Source organism: Syngnathus acus, chromosome 3 (assembly GCF_901709675.1).
Source record: "Syngnathus acus chromosome 3, fSynAcu1.2, whole genome shotgun sequence".
Classification (NCBI taxonomy): Eukaryota; Metazoa; Chordata; class Actinopteri; order Syngnathiformes; family Syngnathidae; genus Syngnathus; species Syngnathus acus.
In genome coordinates, this window is record NC_051089.1 from 10,914,479 (window position 1) to 10,935,259 (window position 20,781).

Sequence of the window (20,781 nt, forward strand, 5' to 3'; positions counted from 1 at the left end):
AGGAAACAATCGAGAGTAAAAAAAGAGTAAGTGAAAGAGAAAGATGATGAGAGCCTCTTTGCAGCGATTGCCCCATTCATATATTTAAGTGACAGAGACTCTCCATGCTTCACTTTTTAGAGAACAATATATCAAAACAAAGAAAACTCCACCCATGCAGACAGTTAGGCTGCGCCTTGCGCTCAACCCGTAAATAGGAATCATTGAAGATATTCGTCTTAACACTCGTTGGTGCTTGACGGTAAAATTAACTCAATTTAAAATGCATGTTTCCGTAGATTATCATACAGCGCAACCTCAAATGACCTGAAGATTTTCACTATACTTGCATGACAGAGTTGGCCCACTTTAGGTGGCATACCACATTCAATGTAATTACATGGCACTGTATAGGATGTGGTTGCTGAATGGCTACACAGTCATATCGTGCTGAGTCATGATATATTTTAGGATTGCTTTGCAACCTCCATGGATGGATGGATGGATGGCTTTTCAACCTTGTATTTAAGCAAAATGGTTTTAAGTGCATGTAGTACCTTGTTGGTACAGATTGGCCATTTTAAATTACTTTGTGAATAAAGAAAAAAAAGTTCATATCTTTTGATTTTGTTTTAATTCAATACTGTAGTTAGGCCAAATCATTGATTTGAATTGATCTTTGTTGAAGGCGCACCCTCACAGCCTTATGGAAGCTAACTACACTGTATAGAAGTGTATACAGCATGAAGTCTGTGACCAGACTTGTCACCCGAGTGAGGTTAAACAGTGTAAAAATGGATGCATTTACTATATCATATCGATTGTTGTTTTGCTCATATATTCTTTTATGCCTGTAAGATGATGTCATCAGACATCAGTCTCTGTGTTGCTGGGCACAAATGTAAACTGACCCCATTCCTGAAGTCAAATAAGAGACATATGACTAACGAAACATCTCAAAAGGTAAACTTCACTTGTGAAAAAGTGAATGATTAACAACTAACATATGTTAGTGAACTTTTGTGTCTGTTACTTCCTAAACATTCTCATTAATATTTAACTTCACTGTCGCCTTCCCATGGTAGACATTTGATTTGGTCATTTAGTTTGGAACTTTTCCAAGAACCCAGAGCGACATCAGAATACATTCTTTTATCCCCCTTTGACTCCAATCCATCATGTCCTCTGTTGGATCAACAAATTTGTAATGCGTAATTTGTATTATCATTAATTAATAATCAACCCAAAGCCAATTTATAGAATAATTCTGAATTGATTTTGGTCTGTGTAAACATAGATGTTTTTAAAGGCTTCATCTCATAGGAGCAAACAGGTTTCAAAGTGTTCTCCCACCCTGAAGCATGAGGATCGAAACCAGGGAAGGGCAGACAGGTGTGAGGAGAGATTTGTCCCAACCTGCATTGTCGGATCGCAGTCCCACAGCTCCCAGCCTCCTCCTCCCACGTTGCTTGTTATTCTAACCAAAGCTGTGACATCAGATCTCATAACGCTTCACTTTTGCAATACTAACCCAGCTTCCAAGTCATTATGTCGACTCGACATTTATGAGTCGTACGGTGCGTGACGTACGGTCACAGTCTACAGGGAATGTTTGCCGTTCTGAAGAAAGCTGAAGAATGAAATATGATGAGAAAGCGACAGGTCCAGGCAGCATTAGGATAAGCATCTAGTATCACTAAACAGCTCAGCTTTGGACGGTAGAGGATTGAGAAGACACTGACAGGTAAAACACGCTATACATTTGATTAAATCTGTAAACCGTTTATTCTGTGAGGTCTACAGATAGATTGAGATTTGGAAAAACCTATGTTGACATTGTAATGCAGGGGGATTTGTTTTGGCAACAGTTTTACACTCCTGATGCAAGATACTGAATAGTTTGCTGTGATTATACTAAAAAGGAAATGGAAATGTACTGCTAATGTCAGAATCGCTAATTCTGTCGCTCATTTGACTTCTTCCACATCTGTGGTTGATTACCTGCCTGCATTTGTATCCACTGCATGTCGTCACCAATCTAACTCAAATTACAAAACCAGTTTCCATAACTTTATGGAAAGGTGTGGGATGGGCTGAAGAGGAAGTCGTTAAATTTAGTTGTGGATAGACACAAAAGATGGCGTTTTATGTGTCACTTGCTGTGACCCAATTTAGGAGCTCCACTCTTTGGAGGATCTGGCCTATGCTCCTTCAGTAGCTGTGCCATCCCTTGTTAGATGGGAGGGCATGGAAGATGTACCCATCTTTTGCATTCTGCAAGAAACGTGGGCTCCATTTAGGAAGGCTTTGATATGGGACAGCCTTCAAATGGTAGGATGAAATCATTGGCCTGGTAGTTGTCAACCACTTCACAGAGAGTTTCAGTCATTAGAGCTGTCGCTTGACTAGTTATTAAGTTTGCCACACTACGTCACCCTCTGGCAACATTCACAATAGTTTGATCACAGACACATTCTCAGAAATAAGCAACTCATAAAGTATCATTGTGTGATATTGATGTCCCTCGATAGATGAGAAGACACCAGTGTTTGTTTACAATCAATTAAAAAGTTTTTCCTCAGGAAGTTCAAACTTAAAAAGCTCTTGACTCTTGAAAATGGTTTGTGTCTTGGACTGTTTCCTAAAGTAGAAGGAAGAAAGAGTCCAATTTGTGGACAAATGTTGGTGCTCTATTGAGTACTCCTGTCAATAAATATTTCAAGACTTGAATTGCTTATTCATTCATGTCTCTTATTAGGTGCCAGTCTGCATCTCCCTCTCCTGCTGTGTCCAGTGGCAAGGGTCCGAGCGAGCCACCTCTCCTCGGTGACGGGAAGCATTACGAGAAACAGAGCAAGTACCTCAGGACAGACGGACGCTTTTTGGCACGTGTTGGCTGGAACAGCAAGACCGCAAACTTTGGCAGCGGATCGTCCTTCACGGGTGATTTTGAGTCACGACACCGTCTGACAAAGTCAAAGAGCATCAGCTGCCTGGACAACCGTCTCTCCATCTATAAGCCTCAAGCTAAGGAGTATTGCGAAAGTCAAGACGCTCAGGAGCAAAAAGAGAACCAAGGGGGGGTTTCTCCATCGGAGGGATTTAATGGTAGACCCCTGAGTTGGAGTACCCTTTCACTCGGGTCTCTCTCTAACCAAGATCACAAGCGCAACCTTTCTATTAACAGGCCATTAACGGGTGTTCTTCCCACCACAGTCCGCAAAAAGATTTCAGAATGGGAGTGCAGAAGGGTCACTTTGCCTAGGATGAGCTTGTGTCTGGATAAAAGGTCAGGACGAGAGCGCATCGGAGGCAGTGAGGGCTGCCCAAGTCTGCTCTCTTCTCCCTGTAGCGAGAAGGCTTTTGACTTTAAGGGGATTCGCAGGATGAGCACAGCTTTCTCAGAATGCTCCTACACAGAGACAGAGGAAGAGGAAGGAGCTTCCGACAAAGATGGCTTAGGCCGCTTCCAGAAACGGATAACAAAGACTGAATCATTCGGGGCATTTGTACGCTCACCGTCTGCTCGTAAGGAGACCTCGGCGGTCCTCAACAGGATACAAAAAATAGAACAAGCCCTGAAGGAAAATCCTAGCCCGCCCCCTCCTCGTTATCTGAGTAAATGCTACGCTTCAGACAAGACAAGACAAAAATCTTTTGTGATTGGTGAAGACTTTGATAGCACATGCACCAGCAAGCGTAGTAGTATTTGCTCCATAGCCACGGAACCGGATTCTCTTTCGGTACCTGATAAGTTGGCAAAACACAGGCAAAGGTTCAGCGTGGCTTCAGTCAGGTCGATAAGCCCAGAACCAGCCAGCCAACAGATGTCTGGTGGACCTCCCATCAATCCCCTACCTAAACCCAAGCGAACTTTTGAGTATGACGCCAAACGTGAGGAGAAGGGCACATTGTCAATGAACGGACTACCTCCAGACTGTGAGTCTCCGCCCCCCCTTCCCTCGACCCCTGCACCAAGCACCACACGGACGGTGAAGTTGGTGGGCGGCACTTCCAGCCCATCACAAAACAGGTGAGATGGGCATCTTCTAGCATTTCTTTTTCTACTCACTCATCTATGTCCTAAGGACAAAAGCCACGTGCTTTCAGCAGTGACATAATGTCGACCTTAGCGCTAATGCACCAAAAACATACCCAAGATGTCTGGTATGTGTACATCTATGTGGAATGAGTAGTCAGAAAAACAAGTAAATATCCACGCTACTAAAATACGATTATGTCTGGCAACCTTTTGAGTTTTTACTTCTTTTATGCATGATTACATTTTTATAATTTATATGCTCTCTATCAATACTCAATCCACCCCATTGCTATCTGCTCAATTTTACTTTCTTATCCTTTAGAGAGCCTTGTGAATCAGCGGAATCGACAAGTCTGCTGTCGTCACAACCCTCTTTGCCGACAGAGAATGGCACAGTAACCACAGAGACGCTGATTCAACCCAATTCCAAAAGCACTTTAGAGGAGAATGCGTATGAGGATATAATAGGTAAGCATACTTGAAGGAGGGAAAGCCTCCTTTTCCTACTAACTACACCTTTGGATGTAAATGATTAAAGTCGCTGATATGTGTATTTAAGTGACAGTTGTTGAGTAAGTATATAAAATCAAACAAAAGTGGAATTGGTCCGTGAAGTCTGAGACTTTAATTGATGAAATTAGCACTTAATCAGTTTGCCTACTGAACAGATTGTTTGAATTTCTTTACAGTTTACATTTTAAAACCAAACTAGAACTGAATAACACTTTGTAATCAGTTATCTTGATTTTCCATCTGCCCACAAAAACAGAAGTAAAGCTGAAGGCATTCTGACATGGATCTTGAGTAGTTTACTGTAACTGCACTGAGTCATTACTTGTGAGATCATGTGCGCATGAAATGCTGGACATGTTGAAGCCCAAATTCCTTTCCACAAGAAAATGCCCCCAGGCCTTCTGCCCAATTCCCGTTGTCAGCTCCCATGGGCGTATTTAATGTGCTGAAAATGAGTGTCAACGTGAGTAAAGCCTGGCTTGGAATAGCATGGATATTGTGTGAGATTCGGTTTAAAAGAAAATGATTGAATGATACATTCCTAATAAAATCCAAATATTGGGACATGATCATATTATTTTTTCAAGTTCTTTTTGAATGATTGACTATGAGGATGAATCTTCCAGAGATAATAAGAACATTGAAATCACAACTAAGGGCTTATTGTTTGCCACATTAAGTAGAAGTTGAGCTAGTACTTTAAAATGAAGGAAGGGCGTTACTGGGCCTTTTGTAGCCACAACCCCAAAAATTTGAGAAACTGAAATGGTGAAATAATTTAGGTCTCGGTCTTTGCATTTGTTTCCAGAGCGTATCAAACGTAGTAACAGATTTCTGACTTCACTTTAAATGATCTTAAAAGTACAAGCTTCTGGTCTTCGCTTACTATTTTTTAGACATCCGACTGTAAGTCAGTTGTTGTCCTGCTGTGACTGTTTAGTTGCATCACTGAGGTAAAGCGGCCAGACGAGTGCAATGTATTAATGATGTGTCAGTGAGGGAATCGTTGAAGCAAAGGATGAATCACACTCTTTACAACATTGATACTATGATTCAGCCATCTGTGTTGTTGATTTAAACGACACGTCTTATGTGTTACCGTCATTGACGTAGTTTCCTGCTTAGACTCTTGTAAATACATCTGCCAAAGGTTTTTGGAATACACAGGATCAGGTTGCAATTGTATCATTTCGCTAGTTATGTTCAAGAAAAGTTGTCCGTTGCTCAATGTGGTTTGTCTTATGAGATTGGAGGCATAATGATTTCAGGAAAGACAAACGGAATTGTGTGCTGCCAAATGTACTTTATTTGTCACGTATAATCAGGGCTCGATACTGTAGTGTGTCCATTTCACCGGGTAAGCGGATACAGACGTAGTTTGTTCAGTGCCTCACCCTGGCTGGAGATTCCATTGTGTACACAGAGATGTTCAATCACAGAGTAGAGTCGAGGTGTGTCCACCCTCTGCATTATACTATGTTGGAGAGGAGTAAATTGTACCCCGCAGTACATTAGCTGCCTCCCAGACGTGTAATTTTCCCAGCAGGCTCTCATTACAGCACTGCTTCACTTTAATAGACTTGCTGCCCAGCATGGAGCTTTGCACGTCTTTTTCATTTTGCTCAACTCTGATGATACACGTAACTCAGGAAAACTAATCTTTTTGTCTCTGTCCTACCCTTAAAGTTTAAAAATTAACCTTAAAATAACAAAACAAATATCGGGTTGCAGGTTAACACAGTCTCTGTACACTCATTGTTTGACATCTTGAGTACACGAGAGTTCACCCTCTGGAAGTAGCAAAACATTCTTTTCTTATCCTTTGTAAGTTACAATTACATTTATTTCTTTTAAGGATGCTGTGTATGAAATTTAAAACGTGTTAGCAACCGGGGCCAGCCCATCCTGTCATATCATATCCATTTGTAAGTTTTGCTTCTGTATGAATGGTTCAGACTGATGTTGCATTGTGAGACAGATATCACGTTTGGGGCCACATGTTGAAGCATCCTAAATTGTTCCCGGAAAAGACGAGATTGCATGTTGTTTGTGCTACTCACATCGCCAAAATAAATGTCACACACAACTTGGAAGAAGTGATTGTCATCTTTGCCATTGTGTTAAGTCAGGCGACTCACTGAATGATTACACGTCCAATGAGCTGCCAGAAATGTTGCGCCCTATTATTTTGGAGTGTGAAGTATAGGCTCTGACTTACTGTATATTCAGTCCTCATTTTCCCATCTGGTTGATTTGACTCCCTTACTTTCTCACAGTTGTCAGATGCTGCCAAAAGGTTTTTCTCAGTGTAACCAGCCGAGTTGAGCTGGACTCATGACAAATGTTCCCTTTATTTAAGTTGGCCTTCTGTCAGGCTGCATTTCTCTATAATGTGCATAATTTGTCGTATAATTTACTTGCTGAGACATACAGTAAGTACAGTGTGCACATTAAAGTTTTAATACAGTGTCACGTTTGACATGTCAGAAAAAGTGCCCTATACTTTCTAATCACTTGAGGTCATGCAGACGGAAGCTGGCGTTTTGCCTGCTTTTTTTCCGGCTCGGAAGTCAAACTGGGAATTTGTTGGCTTATGATTTGCCGTAGTATGAGATAACAGAACAGTGGTGGAACATCACAAACTGTGACCAGAACAGAACACCTAAGACTCATTGTTGACGGCCCTTTGAGGTGAAAGCAACTGACATTGGCCCGGGCGGACGGACGGACAGCGATAGATAGATAGATAGATAGATAGATAGATAGATAGATAGATAGATAGATAGATAGATAGATAGATAGATAGATAGATAGATAGATAGATAGATAGATAGATAGATACTGCCCTTTCTGAAGTTGCAATGCAATACCAACAAAGTATGGGGTAGAAGCTTGTTTGACTTTTTTATATTTGTACTGCGAGACCTAATCTGATTTCCCAGCTCCCAGGAAAGGAAATTATTTATCTCAGGAGTTTCATCACAAAAAAAAATCTTTTCGAAGATGAGCCTCCTCTTCCTCAGTAGAGCAGACAGTTTGCATGCCTGGACAGTGACTCATCTGCTTCAGCTCGGCTCACTGGGTTCTGTGGGGCCCAGTGCCAACAACTGTTTTGAAACAGTATGATCCAGCTGAGAATGACCTTTGACTTACCTTCCCTGATTTCTTACCTTACACACAAACCAGAGTAGGATCTTCTGGTTCTCCTGACACCCTCAGCTGCCCTTTTTGAGCGCACAGTTTGATTTGTCTTTTGGACTTCATGCCTGAGTAAATTCATTATAATTTAATGTTTACTGAATATAAATATTCCTGTCCACAGAGAAGGAGAACCCATATGAGGATGTTGACCTAAAGCGAAGGAGCTTGGGTCGGAAAACTTGTCATTTGGAGAGCAGCAGATCCTGGACTGCCATGGATCGGAAGCAAAACTCTCCACCTCAGGTAAACCAAAGGCTTCACTTTTCAGAATACTACATGTTGTTTTTCTTTTATGATATGGGGTTCAAGTGACCTGAGGTTTTCAAGAGAGGAGCTGTCATTCGACCAAATACTAATCATTTCATATTCCACTTTCTGTCATTAGTTGCCGTCCAAACCCAGCAGTCAGTCCCTTCGCCTTCTGAGCACCAACGACCGGAAGAGTCACCGAGTGTCAGAGCTGTCCAAACGCCACAGTCATGATGAAGCGTTGCTCCTCCCGCAGATGGGTGTATCAGCTTCCTCTTGTGGCCTGCTGGATGATAGCCTTTGCGGGACCGGTGATAACCTGGCCTCACACAGGCATTGGCGGATTCCCAAGGTACACGTCGCTGGATCCAACACAAACATCTCCACTTAGCCCTCGCAGAGCCCCACTTGTGTTCCGTTCCACGCTTCTAGGATTCTTATATTGCTTTGGTTCAGATCAGCGGTTTCCGTGAGGGGTGCCAGATGATTTCAGTGTAACGTGCAGCAGCATGATGAAAATAAAGCACATTTTAAGTGATACAAATAAAGAACATTTTAAATGTGTCAATATAAAATTGTAACCTGACTAGTGTGAAAGGAAAATGCGTCGCTGTTTAGTTCCCTCAGTGAGAGAGTAGAGCATGTCTAACGATGGGGCTTGTTTAGAGTAAATCATAGAGTACGGTATTCATTTCAGGAGTAATGATAGTTTTATAAACTATAACTTGTGACACCAGTGCTTTGTTTTCTTGCTGAGATTAAGCTACAGTGTATTCTGTCTACAGTTGGTCCAGAGAATCAACTCCATTTACTGCAGTAAACGTGGAAAGAAGAGACTTAAAAAGCTGTCCATGACCAATCTCGACACCTCATCTTTGAGAGGTAGGGAGAACGTTGTCATCAAAACAGCCTCAACTTGCTATGTCTTTCCCAATGCCTTAACACGTGTTTGTGAAATTGCCCAAAGAAAAGCTTCTTGTCTGTCTCATGTCTGCCCCCCCAGATGACAACAGCGAGAGTGAGAGCGATTCTGATGACAGGTTCAAAGGTGAGTGACCACATCGGCAGTTTCCAGGTTGAGGTGCTAGACTTGTGTGAGGGTGGAGCAGTTTCCCATGTCAGTTTTGTTTTTATGATGGGACCTGTCTTGACCTTACAAATTCTTCCAAATGAATGGGATTTCAGTAGTTCACAGAACTTTGACAAAGATTTCAGAAAGTTTCCAATATGCCATGAGCATCTTTAGTGCGTTCCAGCAGGTACCATAAGATTGCCTTTGTTAATTTACTAATAAATGATCGAACAATATTTTGTTTGTATTTTCTTTCATTGCCTCCTCAGCTCACACCCAGAGGTTGTTGAAATTGCAATCCATCCTTCGACGGGCCCCCAGCTACCGCACGCTGGAGCTGCAACTAATTGAGTGGCAGGAGAGAGAACTCTTTGAGTATTTTGTCGTTGTGTCTTTGAAAAAGAAGCAGAGCAAGAACTCTTACTCCCCAGAGGTCACTTACCAGTTCCCCAAGGTGAGGGTATGAACATCGTAACTAAAACCTGCTGCTGGTTCTCTCAGACATATTTTACTTTTATCTGACGTGACAAGAATTTGAAGTCACGTGATTTATTTTCTCTCATGCTCGGTCCGACAAAAAGCAACCTAGCGTCTCACCTAAGGCCTGATTCACATGTAACCCAAATACTGGCCACTTGATTGTGATTGCACATGGTGTTGGCAACAGGTGTAAAAGTGGAGGGCTGCAAAATGAAATTCAAAAGGGTGAAATTGGGAATGTTAATGGAATACAAACAAGCATTACTCAGTAACTGGGAATAACTCTCCCGCAGTTAATACATTTGGGGAAGCCAGCAACCACATGAAAGTCATGTTTTTTGTTTTGTTTTGTATTGTTTCATCTCGTTCCAAATGGGTGGCAATTGGTTGTACAGTTTGTGCCCATCCAGGATGGTTTGAAATTTGGGACAGCACTGCCAAAACTGTGGCCTGGGAGAGGCCTTCCCCAATTGTCGAAGCGTGTTGAAACGACCTTGATAATTTTTGTTTCTCGGATTTCAACAAATGGTTACACAAGCGGAAATGTTCTTCCAGCTGCTTCTCATTTTGCCTGCATTATGCTGGCATGTCTTTTTAGATGCGGAAAGTCAGCAACTGGAATTTTATTTCATGACGTTCCACTTAAGTCATGTAGGCCGTGTCGCATGGTGCGTAGCGGGCCTTATGCGCTTTTGTGCGTGTGCACGATAAAGGCGAAAAAGCCCACCAAATATTACCGAATTGCTTCTAGACAAAAACTCAATTATTTTATTTTATTCTTTTTAATATTATAATTATTATTATCGGCACGGTAGCACACTGGTTAGCACGTTCACCCCTGGGTTCATTTCAACTCTAGCCTTCGTGTGTGGAGTTTGCATGTTCTCCCCGTGCCTGCGTGGGTTTCCTCCCACATCCCAAAACCATGCATGGTAGGCAGATTGAGCACTCCAAGTTGTCCGTAGGTGTGATTGTGAATGCAAATGGCTGTTTGTCTAAGTGTGCCCGGCGATTGGCTGGCAACTAGTTCAGGTCAGTCAGCTGGGGTAGGACAATCAGTTTGAAAAATGGATGCATTATTATCCTTTTTGGTATAAAGAAAAATGGTAAAATAAAGAGTTACAAAGATACAGGAAATGATATAGTTTATATTAACCTTAGACAATCAGCTTAACACCCTTGGACTCACGCTAGTACTATACCAATACAGTCGTGCCAAAGTAGTATAAGGGATTGTTTTCTTACATACTTCAACCCGTCTGTCAAAACGGCAATGCCCATGTTTAGTTGTTGTATTAAACACAGATGTCACACAGATCTTTGTGGGTAGAACCATCTAAATGTCTTTTCTTGTCCACTGGACCTGCAGCTGGGGAGGCTCACCAAGCAGATGAGAGAGGCAGAACAAAGGCTCAAAGCTATCCCTCAGTTTTGTTTCCCTGATGCCAAAGACTGGAATCCTGTCACGGAGTTTTCCAGGTATGGCTGACTGTGTGTTTAGAAACACATGCATTACATAAAAAAGTATCAAATGGATGGGTGGATGGATATATAAATAATACATATATATTTGTAAGCCTTTATTCCTAACTTGACTATAAGCAACAAGCTGAAACTGCTGTATGTTGACCCAGAAGCATTTCTGACCATAATTTCAAAACGGTTGCAGGATTCTGGCCTATTATTTTTAGGATTGGAATTTGTCCGTTTTTTACATTGCATTTCATATGAAGCCTTTAGAAAATATTCTTTGTCATGCCTTACCCTGTGTGAATTGTTCTATGCTACAGCGAGACCTTCTCCTTCATGTTGACCGGAGAAGACGGCAGCAGGAGGTTCGGCTACTGCAGACGCTTGCTGGTCAGCTACCGTTCACCTTCCCCTCCCTCTCTGTGCTTCTGTGCACATCCTGCTGAGCCTTGTTTGTTGTGACAGACCTTTTCATTTGCACATGAGCTCGGCTTTTCCAGTGGTGACGTCATAGTTGAATTTCAGGGCTTGGAGGAAGATAAACGTACGAACACAATGAAAAAGATTTGCTTCCGTTCGTTAACACCATGCCTTGTGATGTCGTGCTTTGTGCGCATGTGTGTCACATCATCCACAATAGAAGATGTATTTTTAGGTGATGTGCACGAGTACATAAAAAGATCGGATTTAAAAAAAACTTTGAATCAGGCATCACGCGAATGTGTGTGTGTTAAGAAATACTATAAAATCGTTTTCCAAATAGTGTGGAAAGTGTAGCTGATTTTACAACAGCTGATATAGGACGATTAGAAATAAGATTAAAAAAAAAGTACTAGTACGTGCTTTGTTAGACAATGGGGCAAAGGTTCTGTTATTGGTGAGAACAAACAGAGAGCGTACTTTTACATTGAACTTTAAAATGCATATCAAGACTTTCAATTCAATGCTTAAATGGCTTTCTGGCTTTTTTTCAGGGATTGTTGCTCTTGTGCCCAAACAAGGAAATTACCAAAGAAATTTTGATCCAAGATGGCCAAAATAACTACAGCTAAACGTCAGTACACGCTTGGTCAGGACCACATGCTGTCTTTCTCATCATAATGTCTGAATAGTGAAGTTGCCATAGTGGTATTTGTCATAAAAATAGCAAAGTCAAAGATGCTGCTGGAGTTGGCCTGCCATTTTCATTCTGATCAAGTCAGATGGGCCATCTGATCCCGTCTGCGTGGCTTCGTCTTGTTCGTGGGGAGTTTTTACAAGCTGTCACTAGTGTTTCTTCAGGACAGATTTGCTGAGATTTTTAAATTCATAAGCATATAAGGAGCGAAGGCAAAACCAACTGAAACCATAAAAGTTTTTAACTTAGTAATTTTAGGACATTTCTTCTGCATAATGAGACCGCAGAACTTTTTTTTTTGATTGAGCGTTTTGATTGAGCTGCTTGCCCAGTTTATAGTTTGTGGGTACTGAGCTTCATGATGCAGAATTTGCAATTTGGTCATTCTACGAATGTTTATGTACATTTTCAAAGGGTCACTGGCAAGGTCAATCTAGTGAATTCCTTCACTCGTACTTTGAAGCCAAGTGAATGTTGATCGAAGACTTTAATGAAGGTAGAACAAGAGGTTAGCCGCTCTCCTTCGGTGGCTTTGTTTCCTCCCTCCTGTCTGTCCAGCAAGTTGGCAGCAAGCGAGCATTCCTGAGCACTTGAATCAAGCTCCACACAGTTGATTTAATCATCCATTTGGAAAGGCAGAGAAGAAACAAGGGAAAATGCTCTACCTAATATGGACAAGAGGTTTGGCGTTTCTTGAGGCCTTGCGCGAGTGTCTCGAGGAACGTCTCATCCGATGAGTGTATGTTTGGAAGGTAGATAGCATCAGCAGGCGTAGATAAAGCACCTGTGTTTAGGAAGCGGCTCACCTCAAATAGATTCGAGATGTCAGTGAGAATCTAGAAAAAAAAAAGCCAGGGTTCTATTTTTAGGTGAATTCCACGCCTTTTAACCTTTGCTGCTACCCCTTCCTTTTTTCACTCATAAAAAAACACAGCCTAAGCTGATAAGTCTGTCATCGCTGCTGTTTAATTTGGTCTTTTCTCTTGCAGCCGAGTGGGAAAGGACCTCGGCTTCCAGAAGTTTACTGTGTCATCAGCAGGCTAGGCTGTTTTGACTTGTTCTCCACTGTGAGTTCATGCAAACACACTCAAGCACATGTACCCTAGATAAGCGGTGTGGGTGGTTTTGGTTCAATTTCAAACAGCTCTATGTTTGTTCTTGTTTAGTTATTTTAGTTTCAGAATTCCCAGAGTTATTCTTTGTTCAGACAAATTAAATGTGCCCACTTTTGATTATGGTGTATGGTGACAACAATGTTATAATTCAAAGTGCAACAGGCTTAGTGTTAAAAATACATTTTAATGTTACACACTCTTGCCGTCTAGATCTTAGATGAGGTCGAGCGGCGGCGAGGGGTATCAGCAGCGCTGGTCTATCCCTTCATGAGGAGCCTGATGGAGTCTCCCTTTCCTGCGCCCGGAAAGCTCATCAAAGTCAAGACTTTTCTGCCCGGTGCGGGAAATGAGGTCAGAACAGTCAACTCATTTGTTTTAGCACTTTCATCACATACATTAAATGTCCATTGTAATTGTCATTGAAACGGCAAGTTGGTGAAAGCCTCTTCTCGTTTCTAATGCGTGATATTATCTGACTCTACACTCTTAGATGTTAACTCTGTGGTTGTTCAGGTCATCGAGCTTAGGCGGCCCACCGACTCCAGACTGGAGCACGTGGACTTTGACAGTCTGTTTGGTTGCCTGGGCGTTCGGCAGGTTGTTCGGGTCTTTGCCTCGCTTCTGCTGGAGCGCAGGGTCATCTTTGTGGCTGATAAACTCAGGTGAGGCTCCCTGCCATAGTTCGCAAACACTCTAAAACAATGTCAGATTGATTGTTGCTTAAAAGGTGGAATGTTTTCTTATTATCCATATTTAATAAAAACATAATCAGAAGCATTTACTTTGAAAATATTTGCAGTATTTGGTATGGGTTAGTTTCAATTGATACAGTATTTGTGAGAACCTCATTGAACTAGCCATGATAAAAAAAAAAAGGCTCAAATTCCCTTTCACCCCAGATTTGGCTGAAATATAGTTATTGGCACAGTGACACAAATTCATACGTTACTGCCACGAAACTTATTTGAGGGGCCAGGGAAAAGCTGTTAGATTAAGGTGGAGCTCCAGATAAAAGATTTGATTACACAATGTATTTTGACTGCTTGCCACGTACGTCATTGTGACACAAATGCAGCATTCACTCGGAAACAAATGCCATTCGAATCCATTTGTAACTTCCTACGTCATCCACTGCAAACCGGGAAGGAGTAAGTAACAAATAGATGAGTGAAGATAAGTACGGCAATTATATTCTCTCAGTCAGGCGCAAGGAGTCTCAAGAGACCCGGCATGTCGACATGTCGCAAGCTAGTGAGGCGTTTTTCAAACGCTGGCGGCGAGGGAGGAGATGCAAAAGAGTCCCCACACAAAATAGGCCACTTTAAACAAACATCAGCGAGGGCAGTGACTGCGCAGGGGACAGAATGCACTTCCTGTGTGCTGCTCGGCCGTCACCGTTTGTCTTCTGACGCCGTACCCGTCAGCCCACGTGTGCAAGTGTTGACACGAAATCACAAAACCAAACGGACGATGTCAGAGGAGATAACATCGTGAGTCACGAAACGTGCATCATGTCTGTAATTACAAAATCTACAAGACTTAATGATAGAGTCAGTGGAGCTGCTGACTAACGGGTCTCTGTTTGGATTAGTAAGCATGCTTACGTGCAGGGCCCTTATTTCCTTGCATCAATGTCGTATTAATGGCTGCCATGATAAAAGGGCTGCTCCCTCTGGGCTCTTGGCACGTTATTCATTCCCAAAATAGCTCCTCCGTGGAACATTATGTATGCGTCTTTCCCTAGAAATCTACATCCAAAAAAAGAGAGAAACAGTGAGAGGAAAAGCTGTTGGACAATAGTTCTTTGTTTTGTAGCCATTCAGTCTGCATGTTACTATTGTACTGGAATTTCACACACTTTCAAGGACATTGTTATCCTACATTCCTTTAAGGGTAATTTATTTCCAACGTATTGTTTGTTCTTACATGTCGAATGTTTAACTGGATGACATCACCATCGGCTATGCCACCTTTGACTCGGTAAACTGAAGAGACTGTGAGTGAACACTCTGTTGTCAAGTTCAATTAGTTAATAATGCTAAACACTCATGAAGAAATAAAATTATATAATAAATGTATATAGTAAAATTATTATTGCTCCGTAATAAATACAATACAACACAATAAACGTTTATTTATAGAGCGCTTACACAACAGAACTTTTTACTTTGCACTTGACAGAACGTATAATGTAAAACAACAATACAACAGAACACATCACAAAATAGAGACAAAATAAAGCTCCTCCCACCCCATAAATGTAATGGACTTTTTTTGCCTTGTGTGCAAAAAAATAGTCGTCCTACTTATACATTTTTTTTCTCAAACTGTCAGCATATTTATCAGCTTATTTTTATTACTTCAGACTTCTTTGCCTTCCCTTGTGTTAGTAATAAAACCCATTGCAGCAGATCACTTTGTTTGATAGTGTTTGATTTTCTGAGTGGGATCACCGCACTTTACTGCATTTAACGATTAGTAGTATGATTGAATGTTTATTTATATTGTAGACATCTTTTTGAAAGCTACACACTCAAAAAAATGTGGTGTTGTCCAAAAAACGAGACAAGACGGGAGGAGGCGGACCAGCTGATTTTCACATCAGTTGGTCTCACTCATCACAGTTTACGCCCGCACACTTAACGACAACCTTTGCCTATTCACCTCCTCCCCTCCTTCCCTCTTGGGAGTCCCATTCTCTGGTTGCTTTCAGATGAGCGCGCACTGGGAAGCTATTTGAATGTTAAGGATGGCTGTAGTTGTGTTAGGAACCTGAGAGCAGAGAGTCAGAACTGCTTGTTGTTACAAGGGTACAATTTATTTTTACCCTTCTTCTAACTGAACTCACCCAATTACTTCAGAAATTGGAATTCTGTACAACCTGCAAACAGTACTTTTTTTTTTTTTAAATCACCAGTGACAATAGCTTCTCACTGGAGTGAAGCTGATTTTCTACCCACATGATATGTGACTTATACAGCTTCGGAACATTCCCAACATTTTCTTCAAATATACAAACAGTTTGACTTGGAGTCCAATTATAAGCCCTAAACATGTTTGATACGGAAATAGTCGGAACTGTTTACAACCTGTAGATACTTCATATTTCTACCACTTAGAGCATAGGTGTCAAACTCAAGGCCCGGGGGGCAGATACGGCCTGCCACATCATTTTATGTGGCCCGCAAAGGCAGTGCCGAGTGTTTTCACTGCAAGTTCATCTTCTCCCGTGGTGTGTGTGGTGGTGGTGGTGGTATGGGGGCGGTTCAATGTAAGTGATCTTTTTGGTATCACCATTTGTGTGTCTGTGTTTAGCCTGTGAGGAAGCTCCTTTGAGATCTGTGCCCCATCTGCCCCTGTTGGGACCTGATCTGTTTGGAATTATCAAGCTTTCCATCGGCCAAAACAAAACTACCAGCGCTCCTTGTTATTTATTGACTGAAAATGCTGCAATGTGGGTATCAACCAATGGAATTTAATTCTACCCTGTCAAGAAAACATATTTTAGCAATGATCATTTCACTCGAAATGACCAAACATGCTATCATAGTCTATCAGTGCAGATTGATTATGTTTCACTGGGCTGTGTGTGTGTGTGTGTGTGTGTGAAGTGAGATAGGATAGAGCAGCTTTTGTTTATGCTGACTGTTGATGACAGCCAGCACAGATAAACATTTCTCATTAAAAGTGTATCTCAAGTGGGGCGTGTTTGCATACCATGTTTGATCCTCGGGTCTTGTTCTTGATCCATACTGATTTGTTGGTCGTCTGTTGTGTGCGTGTGTGTGTGTGTATCTGATCGGGCCGCAGTTTATTTTCACTCTCTTGTGAAACACACTGCAGTGTACGTAGCGGACGAGGGGGAGGGAGGAAGAGGAGGAGGGTCAGCCACTGTCAACAAGTGACGGATCGTGAGAAAGACGGGCTGCTATTTGGGATCTGGATGTTATACCGCAGCTGTCAAAAGGGAACAGAACTGCTGCATTTTTGGGGCTATTTGCGTCAACGGGGCTCCGATTTAACTGTTGCAGCATGTTCAGTGGTTGTGACTCAATAATTCATCATGCTAACTCCTCTGTGTCCATGTGCCTCGACATGGGTTCACACACAAATGTAGTTCGTTTTATCATAGCAGTCAATAAAGTGTGTGGCTATACGTACGGCCCACTGCACATTTTTGTCTTGGCCTGTCACATATTTTAATAATAAAACAAAAAGCATGGCTTGAATAAGAAAGTTACTAGAAAGAAATTAAAATATTGGAACATTTTGTTAAATTAATAGTATACTAAAACAAGTTTAGTATTATAAGGTATCACAAGTATTTATTTTTTGATTAAAAAATGTCATGAAAATTTGTATGTAAATAAAACAAAATTCCCACAAAATGACAAAGTATAAAGGATCAGCAACTTTATAACACTAATAGCTTAATATTTGCCCAAGTCACTTTTGGGATGTAAAAGGTCAACTGGGTTTGTATAAAAATTTGCTTGAGTGTTCAGCATTTATTTTCAACTACAGGTCCTCCAATTAAGACACTTGTTTTCGACTAAGATGCAATTGCGCAATTTTCTTCACATGAAAAGTTTCAGAATTTAGCAACCCTAGCCTTGGTAGAGGTCTGACCTCTTCCGAGTATCATTTTACTGTAGTTTAGTATCTGACAAATTCTGTGGTGACAGAATTCAGTTTTTTTTCCCCTTGTTTGTCCAATGGTGGTCACCACAAAGCCCCAATAGGGAACAACACATATTGCAACATTTTCATAGCAGATTCATTTACTGCAATGCAGTGATGTAATTGTGCGTGTTTGTCCCATCCCTCCGCCAGTACGCTGTCCAGCTGCATGCATGCCGTGGTCGCGCTACTCTACCCCTTCTCCTGGCAACACACCTTCATCCCCGTTCTGCCCGGGTCCATGTTGGACATCGTCTGCTGTCCTACTCCCTTCCTGGTGGGGCTGCTGTCCAACTCCTTGCCCAAGCTCAAAGAATTGCCTGTAGAAGAAGTGAGTACAGTGTGTTTGTCCTCACCTCACTACCAATTTCATAAAATGATTAGATGGTAAAGCAGTTTTATTTGTATGTTGTAGTTGTCACATGTATCAAACCATTTTTCACAATTCTATACTTCCATTGGTTTTCTATTCTATCTGTTATGTCACAAACAATTTTTTTACCCCTATTTTGTAAAGACAAATATTTTGATACCACTATTGTCATCACGTTGTCCTTAGTGAGTGTAAACAATAGCGATGCGATGATGTTGTTTTCTGACACTTTTCTTCTTCTCATCAGGCATTAATGGTGGACCTCGGAACTGACCGTTTCATCAGACAGGTTTGTCCTTTAACGTGTGGCGCAAGAGCCTTAACAAGGCTGTAAAACACATTGAAAATCATCCCGTAAAATGTTGTTTATCTCAAGTGATTGTGCTGTTTGTCTTTTTATACGTATGTTTATAGATGGATGACGAGGCCTCGCTGTTGCCACGGAAACTTCAAGCAGCTCTGGAACAAGCGCTGGAGCAGAGGAACGATATCATCAGTCAGGACTCAGACAGCGAGTCGGACGAAGGTAAAGAAGCGACAAACTATCTCACTGTGACACTGAACATGCCTTCCATGTTTAGTACAACAATACCTTCTATATACAAATATGTATACGTAGTTAAAAAGAAATTGCACTGCTTGATGACATGTTCTTTCCATGACCCAATGACATTAAGTAGTATAAAGGCACATTTTAATAAATTCAAACACTATTGTAGAACACTTAATTTATTCGGAGGATTTCACATCAGTTAGTGTGATGCAGTAAGTATAAGAAGACAGTACGCATAACAGGAAAGTGTCTCTGAAAGGCAGCAAAATGTCAAATGTTGACCTCAGGCAGTTTCTAGAGGAGTCTTTTTGACCATCTGTGTGGCTTTGTGATTTTGTGAGCTCAATGAGATACTGGGGGAATGACTTGAAGGTCATAAACCTACAGTGTCCATTAATTGGGATCACTTGTTCGTTAATTTCAGGCCCAGTGGACGGAAAGTTTACGAGCCGTGTAGCTCAATCTGCACTGTGCTGTCAAGAGCAGCGGGTGCATTTTATTGCCCAGTCGAGCCAAACTTCTGTTTCTCCTTAAAATAGGAGCAACTAAAAGACCTCTTCTTTCCTTTCAAACACGTCAGCCTGCCATCCAAAGTTATTTTCTCCTTTTGTGTGTTTGCAGAGTACAACTCTTTAAACAGTTTGGTGTCGGAGGCCTTCATTCGCTTCTTCCTGGAGACAATCGGCCACTACTCTCTGTTCATCACCCAGAACGAACGCGGCGAGCGCCTTTTCCAGAGGGACGCCTTCCGCAAGTCGGTGGCGTCCAAGAGCATTCGCCGTTTCCTGGGGGTTTTTATGGAGTCACAGATGTTCGCAGGCTTCATCCAAGACCGAGAGCTCAGGAAGAATCGTGCCAAAGGTAGACTCAATTTGTCACATAAGGAATGCAATTGGACCATTTATTTGATATCTTTTGTATCCTACTTGAGATAATAATACTAGTCCAGTGGGCTGGCTAGTAGGATGACTGTGTCTTACCAGTAACAGTTTTCCCCTTCTGTATATTTGACAACTTTGGCTCCATGTTGTTAGCAAAGGAATACGTTCAAACAGCTTTTCATATTCCCACTCTGTTTTGAGTGTTGACCTCCTTTGTGTTCAAGCTGTACTGCTTACCGCTGGAGTAATACTGACCTCTTGTGGCTATACCGTGACAGGACTGTTCGAGCAGAGGGTGGATCAGTATCTGGAGGAGCTGCCAGACACGGAACAGAGTGGCGTCAACAAGTTCCTCAAAGGCCTTGGTGAGGTTTCTGAAGGCCTTCTTAAAAGAATGAGTGCAATTCAAATCCATGCAGTATTAGTTTAATTCAAGACGGAATTGTTCATAGGTGTGTTTTTCAATGTGGTTGGTTGTTTATATGTGTCCTGTAATTGACTGTGGAACCCAAAGCCACCTCGGATAGGCTCCAGCTCAGCCACGACCCTAATTATGGGGAAATGTAAAACTATGACTAGCCGTTAATCATTTATTTATTTATTCTAAGTGTGCTATCAAAATGATTTAAGTCGCGTTACATAAAAACTAATTACTATGGTTTGTTTGGACGTTTCCAGGGAGCAAAATGAAGTTTCTCCACAAGAAGAACTGAAGTGGCCACGTCCCAATTTCAAGCCTGGCGTTCTGCAGTTATTTTATGTAAACTTGTACAGTACATATTTCAATGTGAGCTGGCCTTGATACTGGTCAGAGTATGAACTATAACCATGGCAGGAGGGTACACAGCAGGTTGGCCATACTGAAACCACTGGTAGACTTGTAAAGAGTGTATGTGACACGACAATGGCATGAAATGTACAGTTTGTATGCTTCCATGCTGCATCAGTTCAAGGCAGAAGCATCGGAATCTATTCTAAAGTGCATCAAGAAGGTGAACTGTAAAGATATTTTGCAATCTTTCAATAAAAATCTTCTTTAAAACAACTCCGAATGCA

At 41.7% G+C, this 20,781-nt stretch overlaps 1 protein-coding gene across 2 annotated transcripts in view; it reads left to right on the forward strand.

The window, feature by feature from the left end:
* The window catches only part of dennd2b (DENN domain containing 2B), a 32,065-nt gene extending 11,295 nt beyond the window's left edge, over window positions 1-20,770 (forward strand). For both annotated transcript variants that reach the window (XM_037246859.1, XM_037246858.1), the window contains exons 3-20: window positions 2,738-4,012; window positions 4,344-4,489; window positions 7,857-7,978; window positions 8,121-8,336; window positions 8,770-8,866; window positions 8,988-9,032; window positions 9,326-9,510; window positions 10,906-11,015; window positions 11,327-11,396; window positions 13,113-13,190; window positions 13,449-13,589; window positions 13,752-13,900; window positions 18,072-18,249; window positions 18,539-18,580; window positions 18,706-18,817; window positions 19,466-19,705; window positions 20,004-20,090; window positions 20,404-20,770. In XM_037246859.1, coding sequence (XP_037102754.1) covers window positions 2,738-4,012; window positions 4,344-4,489; window positions 7,857-7,978; window positions 8,121-8,336; window positions 8,770-8,866; window positions 8,988-9,032; window positions 9,326-9,510; window positions 10,906-11,015; window positions 11,327-11,396; window positions 13,113-13,190; window positions 13,449-13,589; window positions 13,752-13,900; window positions 18,072-18,249; window positions 18,539-18,580; window positions 18,706-18,817; window positions 19,466-19,705; window positions 20,004-20,090; window positions 20,404-20,438 — 3,328 coding nt within the window. In that variant the 3' untranslated portion in view covers window positions 20,439-20,770. The remainder of the gene's footprint in view (window positions 1-2,737; window positions 4,013-4,343; window positions 4,490-7,856; window positions 7,979-8,120; window positions 8,337-8,769; window positions 8,867-8,987; window positions 9,033-9,325; window positions 9,511-10,905; window positions 11,016-11,326; window positions 11,397-13,112; window positions 13,191-13,448; window positions 13,590-13,751; window positions 13,901-18,071; window positions 18,250-18,538; window positions 18,581-18,705; window positions 18,818-19,465; window positions 19,706-20,003; window positions 20,091-20,403) is intronic.
* Window positions 20,771-20,781: the final 11 nt, after the last annotated feature.